This window comes from Equus quagga, chromosome 7 (assembly GCF_021613505.1).
Source record: "Equus quagga isolate Etosha38 chromosome 7, UCLA_HA_Equagga_1.0, whole genome shotgun sequence".
NCBI classification, from domain to species: Eukaryota; Metazoa; Chordata; class Mammalia; order Perissodactyla; family Equidae; genus Equus; species Equus quagga.
Window position 1 is genome coordinate 47,860,858 of NC_060273.1, and position 12,733 is coordinate 47,873,590.

At 37.2% G+C, this 12,733-nt stretch overlaps 1 protein-coding gene across 2 annotated transcripts in view; it reads right to left on the minus strand.

Moving 5' to 3' along the window:
• Window positions 1-12,733, minus strand: part of FAF2 (Fas associated factor family member 2) — a 56,995-nt gene that overhangs the window by 11,277 nt on the left and 32,985 nt on the right. For both annotated transcript variants that reach the window (XM_046665798.1, XM_046665799.1), the window contains exons 2-5: window positions 12,407-12,475; window positions 4,735-4,869; window positions 3,157-3,233; window positions 554-692 (exon numbers count right to left, since the gene is read on the minus strand). In XM_046665798.1, coding sequence (XP_046521754.1) covers window positions 554-692; window positions 3,157-3,233; window positions 4,735-4,869; window positions 12,407-12,475 — 420 coding nt within the window. The remainder of the gene's footprint in view (window positions 1-553; window positions 693-3,156; window positions 3,234-4,734; window positions 4,870-12,406; window positions 12,476-12,733) is intronic.

Here is a 12,733-nt window from a genome sequence, read left to right on the forward strand (position 1 = left end):
GGCTTTGCCTTCAAGGGACTTATAACCTGGTATAGGAGATAAGACATAAACACAAACAACTATAAGAAAAAATGCGAAACTGCTGTAAGTTTTTAAAAAGTTATGAAAGTGCAAGAGGAAAGATTACTATTTTAGATTGCAAGGTAGGCCACGGTAGGGCACACCAATCAGGAAAGGGTATAGAAGGGAGTGACATGAGCTGGTTGAAGGATGGACAAGATTCCAATCAGCAAAAATGTGAGGAAGGCATTCCAGGTGGAGTGAACAGCAAAAGCAAAGGCACAGAGGTGGCAAAGTAGAGAGTATGTTCAGGGAATGGTTTAACTGGAACCTAGGGTACGGGGGAAACAGATTATGCAGGAGAGATCTCAAAAGAAGGTTGGGATTAGATCAAGGAGGCCCAGCTAAAAGGTTTGGTCTTTTTTCCTGTAAGCAGTGAAGAGCTATTTAGAGTTCTGAGTAAAGGAATAACACGATCAGTGGTGGACTATGCTTTCCTTTGTGGATAGAATCATATCAATAAATTGGCATCTATATGGTTTGTGGCACTGACCTGGCTGTACGTTCCCTGGTAGAAGACAGGGTGTGCCCTCCCATATTTCTCTTCAAAAGAGTGCATAAATGAAACAATGTCCCCAACAGGGTCAGTGACCCGGCTGCGAGGGTCAGGCCGTATAAAACGAAGCGCAAACCTGGGGAGGAAGGAATAAATATCACGTGAATTGGCTTACTGTCGTGCACATGGGGTGGGCTAGTTTATAAAGATTTCTATAACGGAGCCAGACACCTGGCAGCAAAAGGAGGGGAATGGTCTGTGAGTGGACCATCAAGCCTGAGAGTATAGTCTGGCTCAAAAGCTGCAACGCAGCAAGTAGTGTTCCTCTGTTCAAGAACAATGCAAATTACTAGGATTATAAATCCCAACACTGGTAGAACAAATTCTGAGAGCTTTTTGCATAAAAATTTTGGCCTAGAAAAATTGGGAAAGGAAGACAGAGTATCCAAAAAGATCACGAATCAGGCTGTGCCCCCAGACTCTCTAGAATGGCACTAAGACTGCAGCCACTAGCCTTATGTGGCTATCTAAAACAAATTAAAATTAATTAAGTGAAATAACCATAAAAATTCAGTTCCTCAGTCACTCTAGCCACATTAACAGCTTAAGAGCCACATGTGATTAGTGGCTTCCACACTGGACAGTGAAGATATACAATGTTTCCATCATCACAGAAAGTTCCATTGGACAAGCCTGCTCTTTCTGATTGTCCTACTTGCCCCTCTCTCTCTTTTCTGTTCCCTTGGGATTTTGAATTTTTAGTGCATACTTCCAAGCTATTCAAATTAGGAACAGGAATTTCAAAACCCGAACCTGCAGTCAGGATTTACTTGCTCCTCAAAGGGGCAAGTAAATTCTGCTTGATGATCTATGGCTGATGGCACCCACGGAGGAAGTTATTAAACTTTTAGATCTGGAGTACACTGGTAGATTTGGAGACCTCGCAGCTAGTGTAAGGGTAAGGATGGTACCACACGCATCTGTTTTTAAAGAGGTCATCTTATCACATTTGTATAGCACTATTTATTTATCCTTTGGGTTTCCCGGAAGGCAATGGGGCAGAGGTGTGCTAAGTCAATACGCTACATAACGTTACACAAGTAACCTGGATGATACGCTTGCATTAAATTAGCAGCACATGCCATGCATATTTTTTCCCAAGGAAAGCAAACAATATTCATATACTTGAGGAATTCTCAGCACAGAAAAGGTGACTAAACTATGACACTTTCCTTACCAAACCTTGAGCTAATTCCTTATCCTCTCAACAAATTCCTCACGTGTATACAATTTCACTTAGAATTTCTCCTCAGCAATCAAATCAAATTCATCGACACAAACATTCCAGAGCAAATTAAAAACAAATGTAAGAAGCTGTGTATGTGGGAGAGAGGTTAGAAATCCTTAAGAAGATTGATGTTTTGATAACATTCTCTGAAATTAAGTATTCTACGATTATCTTATTACTCTTAAAGTTTTCAAATTTTGATGAATGAATGGATAAAAGCTTTAACTTTTATGTTTCTTATTACAATATATTACTATGGCCTACGTAATTTAGGACAATCAGCTTTTAAAAAAAGTAGTCTTCATTATGATTTTAAAGATTTTTACCCATTCTTAAACAAAACAGGGGTGGAAAGAGTACTAATTGGTTAATTGGTGACCAATCAGAACTTTGCTAAAGCAAAGAAGCCAATAAGCAGGCAATCTCACAAAACACCAAGTGGCCAAGGTAAAAGTACTGTCCTGATCCTCGCACTAGAGCAAGGCAAAGGCTATCCCACATTTGAAGAGAGGTACAGGTTGTCCCATATGCAAGGCACAGACAACATGTTCTAGCTCCATCTGTTGGCCTGGATGCCCATAAACATTTCAGTTCCTCATAAAGCCTAGATGTGGGTTCACCTACTACTCAGCTCTAGACTAGAAACCCCAAGACTGATGTGCCAGCAACTCGGACCCCCTTGACATTTTCTAGTCCTGGCCTCTCTGCAACTTCCAGTGCTGAGCTCTCTGAATGGTAAATGAGGGAATCAAGAAGAAAGGTGAAGGTGTGAAGAAAGGGGGTTCCAGTGTCAGCAACCTGTGGGTTGCCAGGAAAGAAGGAAATGTATAGATGGAGGGTCTCAAGAGGTGAATCTGTTGTGGGAGCAATCTAGAGAAAAATGGGTAATGTCAGAGCAAGAGAACTTGGGATTATGAGTAGTCAGATGCAGTTAGATGGTTTAGGGTAGAAGTTAAAAGGAGTATGAAGCTAGTAGACAATGGGGGTTAGAAAGGAAAGGGTGTGAAGATGAACTTGAGAATGTAGACAAACATGGCGGGAGAAGGGAGGAAAATGATAAATATAGGTAGACTGATTCTTGAAAACGATAGCGACGACTACTTTAGACAATTCCATTTCACAACATCTGTTGTTATGTTTGAACAATTTAAAATATTTTCATACTATATTAAAAGATTGTCCAGGAAGAGTATTCAACCTGATGACAAACTGGCAAGTCAAAATTGATTAAAGCATACACCTCACTCTGCTCTACGTTTCAGCTCCAAAGTCTACACTGTTGTTACTAACATGTAAATACAAAGGTACGTACCTAAAAATGTCAAGTATTGTGTAATAGGTAAACCGGAATGGAAGCATTATCAAGTAATAACCCCATCCAAGCAGCCCCTGAAATTCCAAAAACAATGTTAGACAGCATTCTCTCAATCCCTAATACCTCAGAAAAGGGCCAGTTCAGATTTTCACTCTTTTTTGTCCTTTCACGTGACTGCTCCCTCTGCAATAAGGTCCCCTCTTTCTGGCCACCTCATTCTTCTTAAAGACTAACTGCCTTTGATCTCATGTCATCTAATACCATCATATTTTTCTTTTATCACATAACTTTTGTATTAAATCTTCAACACTTTTTGTGCAGCTACTTATATTAGTTAAATTCAATTGCAAGTTTTCCATCCCAACCATAAATATTCAATCTTTCCTTTTTAGATTTACACATTAAAATTAGGTACACAGAAATAGCAAGAAAGATAACACTATTACTACCTTGGATATTTGTATATAAATGACAAATAACTATATTAACCACAACTATAAATTCCCATATGGCCTCTAATCTTAGTAATAATGCTAATTATTATTTTAACAATGTTGGTTATTGCTGCTGTTATTATTAGCTAGTACATATATGCAAGGCTCTAAAGTTTACAAAGCATTTCTTATACATCACATCGTGTTAGCCTGAGACCCTCCCTACATCCATGGCCACGGAGCTCTGAAGCACCAGAGCTGACACTAAGGTCCCAAACACTAAGTCAAGCCCAAAACAAACTGAGGAAACATTGGGCATACACAGAACTACTCCTTGAGTCATATAAGGACACTGCTCTAGGAATCTGGGCTCTTCTACTTCAGAATACCCCAAGATGACTACTTGGAAACTCCATTTTTAAAATGTTGTCAAGTACTCCACCAAAAAGTAGGATGATGGAGTAAAATCTAACTGCTGCAACATTAAAGGGAGTGCACTTTTTTGGAATTCTAAATCCAAGTATAAGAGGTGAGCCTAACTCCAAGAACAAGAAAGAGGAACTCTAAAAACTTCTCTGGAGTTCATTACCAGCATATACTTCTGACTTCTCTAATTAGACTGGCTCTTTATTCATCTCTGGATCCCCAACAGCAAAGTGCCAGGCACACTGAGCACTCTCTAGTGTCTGTTGAATTTAACTGAACCACCTCCTTGCTACTAGCCCTTCAAGACTAATTTCAAAGATATGGCCAAGGCCTCCACAAAGATTCCAAGTACTTCCCTAGACGTAGCTTAAAATTAAGCAAAATGAAGAAACAAAGAACTCAGTAAACATTCTAACTTAAAAGCGGAAGATCTATTAAACATATAGCAAGCATTTTTAAGTAACACAGTTTTCTTACTGTGCAGAAAACTCTTCAAATAACTGACAAAGACCAAAACACAATGGGTAGTTACTATATCAATTGATTAGGAATCAAGGAAAAACTATAAACCCAATAAATCTACCAAGGAGCCAGATGTAGCTAACAGGTTTACATTCTGGCTATTTCTTCTGCTCCTACCATACAGAGATGAATATAACCAATGAATGGACTTATAAAATTACAAAGGGGACATTCCAGCTATGAAATAACTTGCCCTTGGTTGTGGTCTTGAGACAACATAGCTGTAGATCCTGTGGTCGGCTGTATTAACCTGCAGGGGTCGGGATGGAGGTGGGTTGAAAACACTTGGTACACCCTCTTGCTCATTTAATCTGTCCTGTACAGCAGCCTGAGAAAGAAAAAAGAGGAGCAAGAGTTTCAGTGATGCTCAAATCAACCCAGAAGAAGAGACGAGGCAACCACTGCTTGGTGTTTCAAAACAGGTAATCTGAGGAGTGTATCATCACAGACCTTTGACCTGCTTTGGTGGGAGGCAACGTATGGTGATGGCTCCAGAATTCACGCGCACTACAGGCTTCCAAGGAACTTGTCTGGAAGCTCCATTTCTGCTCCATATTGCTTTTACTCAGATGGTATGTGTTATTCAGGGTGGCTAGGATACAAGGTACTCCACTGCTACAAGCCTAAGGAAAGCCATCCAGAGAGGACACAGTGGAGACAGTGCCCCTAGAGCTGTGCAATGGAGATGTATGATGGAAGGCTTGTCTTTGGGGTAGAGGAACTTAAGTCTCCTCCCCAGCTCCACCACTCAGAAAAGCTGCTTGTCTTATGAGCCTCAGTTTCCTCATGTGTCAAATGAAGGAACAATATTTCTCAGAGTTAATTTGAAAATTTAATGAGATGACATACATAAAGATCCTAATACAATTTCTGGCAGACAGATGATATTCAGTAAAAAAAAAAAAAGTCTCATTCCTTCTTAAATCTGCCCCTGAAAATGGATTTTTGCCCTAGTGTAGTAAAAAATTTGGCCTTACCCAAAGAGAAGTCTGGTCTTTGCTTTCAGCTCCTGGGAGATAATCTATGTTATACCTGATGGGACTGTCTTTGTTACTGGATCTTAGGGTGGGGCTGGCCACCCAGAAAGACTAAGTGATTTAGGCTGGGGACTTTGGGTAATGAAGAGCCAGTTGACCTGACTGAGTTCAATCACATAGGCAACCGATCAAATCAACCATGCCTAAGTAATGAAGCTCCAATGAAAACTCTGGACACTGAAGCTGAGGTAAACTTCCCTGGTTGGCAATACTTCATGCATACTGTCATACATTTATGCCAGGAGGGTAACATGTCCTGATTCCATGAGAGAGGAGTATGGAAGCTTTGTGCTGGGAACTCAAGACTCTGCCCTATGTGTCTTCTTTTAGTTGATTTTAACGTTTCCTTTCCCTGTAATAAACTGTAAACATGAGTGTCATAGCTTTCAGTGAGCTCTTCTAGTGAATCATCAAATCTGAGGATAGTTTTGGGAAACTCCTGAACTTGCAACTGCTGTAAGAAGGGAGGGTGGTCCCTTGGAGGACTTGTCTGCCCTCTAACCTTGAGAGGTGGCTTTAAAATTTGTAGTGTGGCTAACTCCAAGTAGTTCTCTAGTTTTCATGTTTTTGAGGATTAAGGCACAATTCAATGGGGGAAGAATGGTCTTTCAACAAACGGTGCTGGGACAACTGGATATCTACATACAAAAGGAAGTAGTTGAATCCCTAAGTCACATTAAATACAAAAATTAACTCAAAATACATTAAAGATCTAAATGTAAGAGCTGAAATTATAAAACTCTTTAAAGGAAACAAAGGTGAAAATCTTCATGACCTTGGATTAGGCAATGGTTTCTTAGATATGACACTAAAAGCACAAGCAACAGAAGAAAAAACAAGTAGATAAATTGGACTACACCAAAACTGAAAACTTGTGTGCATCAAAGGACACTACTGAGAGTGTAAAAAGACAACCCACAGAATGGGAGAAAATATTTCACAAATCACATATCTGATAAGGGTCTAGTACCTAGAATATACAAAGAACTCTTAGACCTCATCATCAAAAAGACAAACAACTCAATTTAAAAATGGGCAAAGGATTTGAACAGACATTTCTCCAAAGAAGAAATACAAATGACCAACAAGCATGCGAAAAGATGCTCTACACATCACTTGCCAATGGAAAAACGCAAATCGAAACCACAAGATACCACTTCATACCCATCAGAATGGCTATACTATAAAAGATAGATATCAGCAAGCATTGGCAAGGATGTGGAGAAACTGGAACCGTCATACACTACCGTTGGGAATGTTAAATTGCCTCTTTGGAAACAGTCGGGCAGTTCTTCAAAAGATTAAACACAGAGTTACCATAAGGCTCAGCAATTTCACTCCTAGGTATACACCCAAGAGGAATGAAAACATATGCCCACACACAAACTTGTATGCTAAAGTTCACTGAAACATTACTGACAACAGCTGAAAGCGGAAACAACCCAAATGTCTACCAATGGATAAAGATATTATGGTATATTCATACAAGGGAATATTATTTGACAATAAAAAGGAATGAAGTACTGATACATACTATGATATAAATAAATCTTGAAAACATTATGCTAAGTGAAATAAGCCAGACATAAAAGGACAAATATTGTCTTATTCCACTTACATGAGATATCTAGAATAGTCAACTTTTATAGAAACTGAAAACAGAACTGTGGTTCCCAGAGGCTGGGGGGAGGGGTAATGGGAAGTAAGTGTTTAATGGGTACAGAGTTTCAGTTTGGGAGGACCAGACAGTTGTGAAGATGGATACTGGTAATGGTTGCACAACAATGCCAATGTACTTCATGTCACTAAACTGTACGCCTAAAACTGGTTAAAATGGTAAACTTTATGTTACCTATATTTTACCTTAATACAAAAAAAGGAATGAAGTACGGATACATGCTACAACACGATGAACCTTGAAAACACTATGTTAAGTGAAAGAAGCCAGTCACAACAGACCACATACTATTATTCCATTCATATGAAAGTTCAGAAGAGGGAAACCTATGGGCAAAAAGTAGACTAGTAGTTGCTTAAGGGCTGGGGAGTAGGGTGGGAGGGATAGGAATAGGAGGGTAATAGCTAAAGGGTGTGGGGTTTCTTTTGGAGGTAATGTTCTCAATATTCTAAGACATTTGGGGGGAAATGTTTTAAAATTGATTGTGGCAATGGCTGCACAACCCGGCAAATATACTAAAAACTATTGAATTTCACATTTTAAATGTGTGAATTGTTTGGTATGTGAATTACATATCAGGAAAGCTATTATTTAAAAATCACGACTGACAGCATTTCCTGTCAATTATAAAATTAGAGCTTTCAGGCAAAAATCAGAATTTTGGAAAACACGTATTTGCCACTGTAAGCTTGACCATTTCCTAATACCTTTTAAAAGCTTTTCTGATGAGTTTGGTGGTGCTGTTAATGGATGACACTATATAGCAAAATGCATCAATATTTGGAAGATCTGTATTAATTCAATGAACCAATATTTTCCTAATAACCAATGCATTGGTAAAAGATCCTTTCAAAGCGCAAGATGAACCAACAGACTGCAATGTAAAAGAAGATGAAAAGTTTCCTTGATATAGTTTCAAATTCCCTATTTCAACTAACCTTTAAGGAACTATCACAGTAACAAGGAATATCCAGTTATCTGAAAAGGCAATTGAAATACTCCTCCCATTTCCAACTACATATCTGGGTAAAGACAGATTTTCTTCCCATACTTCAACTAAAATTACATATCACAATAGATTAAAGGCAGAAGCACATAGGAAAATCCAGCTGTTATCTATTAAAGAGATTTGCAAAAATTTATGTTAACATGTAATGAGTTTATTTTTTTAAATGAATTAATAAACTTTAAGAAATTTCTCAGTTTTAATTTGTAATATGGTAATAAATATCAATAGCTATAAGCCATTAAACAGAAGCCCTTTGGAGGTTCTCAAAATTTTTTATTATCATGTTGGTCCTGAGCTAACATCTGTTGCCAATCTTTTTTCTTTTTTTTCCCTTCTTCTTCTCCCGAAAGCCTCCCAGTACATAGTTTTATATTCTAATTGTAGGTCCTTCTGGTTTGCTATGTGGGATGCTGCCTCAGCATGGCTTGATGAGTGGTGCCAGGTCCGCGCCCAGGATCTGAACCAGCGAAACTCTGGGCTGCCAAAGTGGAATGTGCCAACTTAACCACTCGGCCACAGGTCCAACCCTCTCAATAATTCGTAAGGGTAAAGAGTGACACCAAAAAGTTTGAGAACTTCTGGTTTATTTGGGGAAAAATACACATGTATATTTTTAGATAGGCATAAAAATATCTGGAAAAGAAATCAAAATAAATTGTTAATATTGCTACATTAGGGGTGTAGGACTGAGAAACAGTGGTAGGGAAGTAATTTGAGTGGAATTTGTTTCATGTTCATCTTAGGCTTTGTTTGAACTTTTTAAAACTAAAATTATTTTCATGTATTTTATGTATTTTTATGAGCTACAAAGTGAAAAAAACTGTAAATACAGCTTAATCCCACTTGTGTAACAAGCAATTATATATAAATCCATATAGCCATAAAAATGAACATAAAAAGTCTGAAAGGAGATACACTAAAATTTAACACTAGCCAGCTATGAAGTAGTTAAGGGTCAGCATTTTCTTCTTTATATTTTTTGGAATTCTTTGCCTGCGTGGGTGTGCACATGTAATTTTGCAACAAGCTTTTAATATTTGTTTAAGTCGTTCCATATTAAAAGACGGTCGACATTACACCAGATAATTATTAAGCAGGAGTGGCTGTATTAATAAATCAAACCAGAATTTAAAGCAAAAAGCATCATCTGATATTAACAAAAGAAATTACAAGAAAGTTCTAACAGCCACATGTCTTTGTCTCAAGTAAAACGGTCAAACTATATAAAAGTCAGAAATTGTCTCCCCCCAAAACAGACACAGAATTTATTAATGTATTTTATTTGTACCATGTACTGCCTTTCCAAAGCATGTACAAAAAGTAAGCATTCTCTTTGATATATTTGCTATTAACATTGGAAAAGTATATACATATTATCAGCACACTAAGCAGAGCTACATACATAAGAAAGTCTGGAAGGACATATACTAAAACATCGAATGTGGTTATCTCAAGCATGATTATCAAGAACTTTCATTTTCAACTTCATAAACTGTTTAAAATTTTTTGTACACATGTATTGTTTTTGTAATAAAAAAACAAAGATGTTACCGGGGGAAATAAAGAAGTTTATAAAACCACATTCAAGTTCATCTTGTCAAGTAGTTTCATTAAGTAAACAGAAAAAAAAGGAAACTTTTAACCATACATTCAATAAGCTTGACTGAATATGGGCACCAAATCTTTATCCCACAAAAAAGACATTCCTTGATAAACACCTAGTCATCAACAGTGGTTACTTCTAAGAAGGAAAAGAAGGAGAGGCAGGCACAGGGACAACATATAAGCAACTTACATGGGAATTCGATTTTATCTGCATTTGTTTAAAAGAAATTTGAAACCAGTATTGCAAAATGTCTAGCTTTCAGGAGCTGGATGGTGGGTACATGGTTCTTCCCTTTATCTCTACATTTTTCTCTAAGTTTGAAATATTTAAGTAAAAAATATATGTATATATATTTCATAATGTTAATGGAATTTTATTAAATCACAAAGACCTCAATAGATACCTATATAAAATAAAATGAAAGATTCCTATGAAAAGGATAAACAACAAAAAAAATCAAGCTACCAGGCATTCCAAATATATTCCTAAATAACACTTGGGCCAAAGAAGAAAATCAAAACTTTAAAATTATATTTTCAGGGGCCGGCTCGGTGGTGCAGCGGTTAGGTTCTCCCGTTCCGCTTTGGTGGCCCGGGATTCGTCAGTTCGGATCCCGGGTGCGGACATGGCAACGCTCAGCAAGCCACGCTGTGGTAGGCGTCCCACATATAAGGTAGAGGAAGATGGGCACCAATGTTAGCTTGGGGCCAGGCTTCCTCAGCAAAAAGAGAATTGGCAGCAAATGTTAGCTCACGGCTAATCAACCTCAAAGAATAAATAAATAAATAAAAAAATATATATATATACACATATTTTTTTTTTCAGAATAAGATTCACAGCCTTAAATTAAATACAGGAAAGATTTATAAATCTTGGTTAATTGACAAATAAATTAACCAAGCTATAAAAAAAATCAAGATGCTAAAGAAAGACTATAAAGCTACAAAAGTGTAAAAATATATTAGATAAATTTTTCTTAATAAAAAGAAAAAGAGAAGTGATAAATACAAGAGCTTTTTATAAACAAACCAAATAAATAATACAATAAACCAGTCTCCAGCAAGGCTTATTTTTTAAAAAAGAAAATAAAGATGATAAAAACAATGAGAAGAGGGCATTAACACAACAGATACAGACGAGAGTAACGGATATGCTACTTTGTATAGCCTATGCCAAAAAACTTGAAAACCTCTAAGAAAAAAGCATTTTCTAAGAAAGATGTAGGAAATAAACAGATTATGAGTGATGGGGGGAAACATGAAAAAGTTAATAGAGAACAGGCAGAAACAAGTTTTCAAGTGCCTTCTTTCACATCTATGCTATTAACATTTCTCAACTCATTTTACCAAGTTAGTCGTTTTTGCAAAGGCAGCATATGCTTGAAATCAAATCTAACAAGGAGACAGCACAAGACTATCATACGGTGCAACGTCATTCCCTCTGCCTAAAACGTGTCCCCACCTAAACCCCAATTATCACATTCGTCATTCCTTTTCATCATTCAGGTGTCAGCTCAAATATAACCTCCTCAGAAAGGCCTTACTTGACCACCCTATTTAAAATAACTTCCCAGATCCTCTCTGCTACATTTCCTACACTTATGAACATTATTCATAACATTTATTACAAACTGAAATTATCTGGAATTAAGCTCCATGAGACTAGGGACTTGGTCTTGTTTGCTGGTATAATGCCAGAGCCTAGAATTCAATCGCTCACAAACGTGTGCTGAATAACTCAATAACACTTAGGAATATATTTTCAGAAATCCAGCACCCTATTCAAATAACACATCATAATTAAAACATAGTAATTCTGACAGAGATCAAAAGGGTGTTTGATAAAATTCAATATCCACTCGATACAAATTATTAATACACCAAGAATGCAAGAACAGTCAACAATACTTTATTGAGAGCCTATGACATCTAGAATCAGTTTTAGATGCTGGGAATGCAGCAGTTAAAATCGAAAAAAATCTCTGCTCTCATGGAGCTTACATTCTAGTGGGTCTATCTCAAAACAACCAGCAACGTCACACTTGATGATAAAACATCAGAGGCACTATAGTATGGACAAGATGTCTGCTATTACCACACATTGTTCTGAAGTTCTAGCCAACTCAATGGTTGAGTAAAAGAAACAACAGATCCAGATACTGAAAAAATCACTGAGTTGCAGATGACACGATTACTCAGAAAATCCAAAAGAACAAACTATAAAATATGTATTAAGGTTCACATTAAGGTATCTGGTTACAAACCAAATATATAAAACCCAAGTTTTCTCAAAGAGCCATTAAGAAAAAATAGAGGATGAGGGGCGCTGTACTGAGGGATCTGCTCACCATTTTTCTATGATTTTATAAACTGATCACAATATTCACCTTTCCCACATATTTATTTTTAAAGACCAAAGAGTTGTAAATTTGAAAAAAATCTATTGAGAGAAAAGATTCCTGCTGTGGAGAAATACATGTCTTTGATTTGCTATCAGACCAGGGCAAAAATAAGCTCAGAATGAATCCTATTATACCTCTATGTTCCAGTTATGCTGTTCCAAGGTATGGCGACATTGATCCATAGACTCTATGCCAGTCAGATCCTAAAAACAAGGACAAAAACAAAAAGTTACTTAGGGAAACACCAACAGCACATATTTGGATACTGTTACCCCTAATAGAATTCTTACGAATACTGCTGGGAAAATACACTAAAAAGAGTTCAAGATTTCGTAAATGTTCACGTGTGGTTAAACATCACTATTCAGAACTCAGTCAGTTACAGCAGATATTACACCCACAGAACAAAAAATGACAATTTCTTGTCTTTTAAAACTTCAAGGCTTTCAATTAAGAAGTCT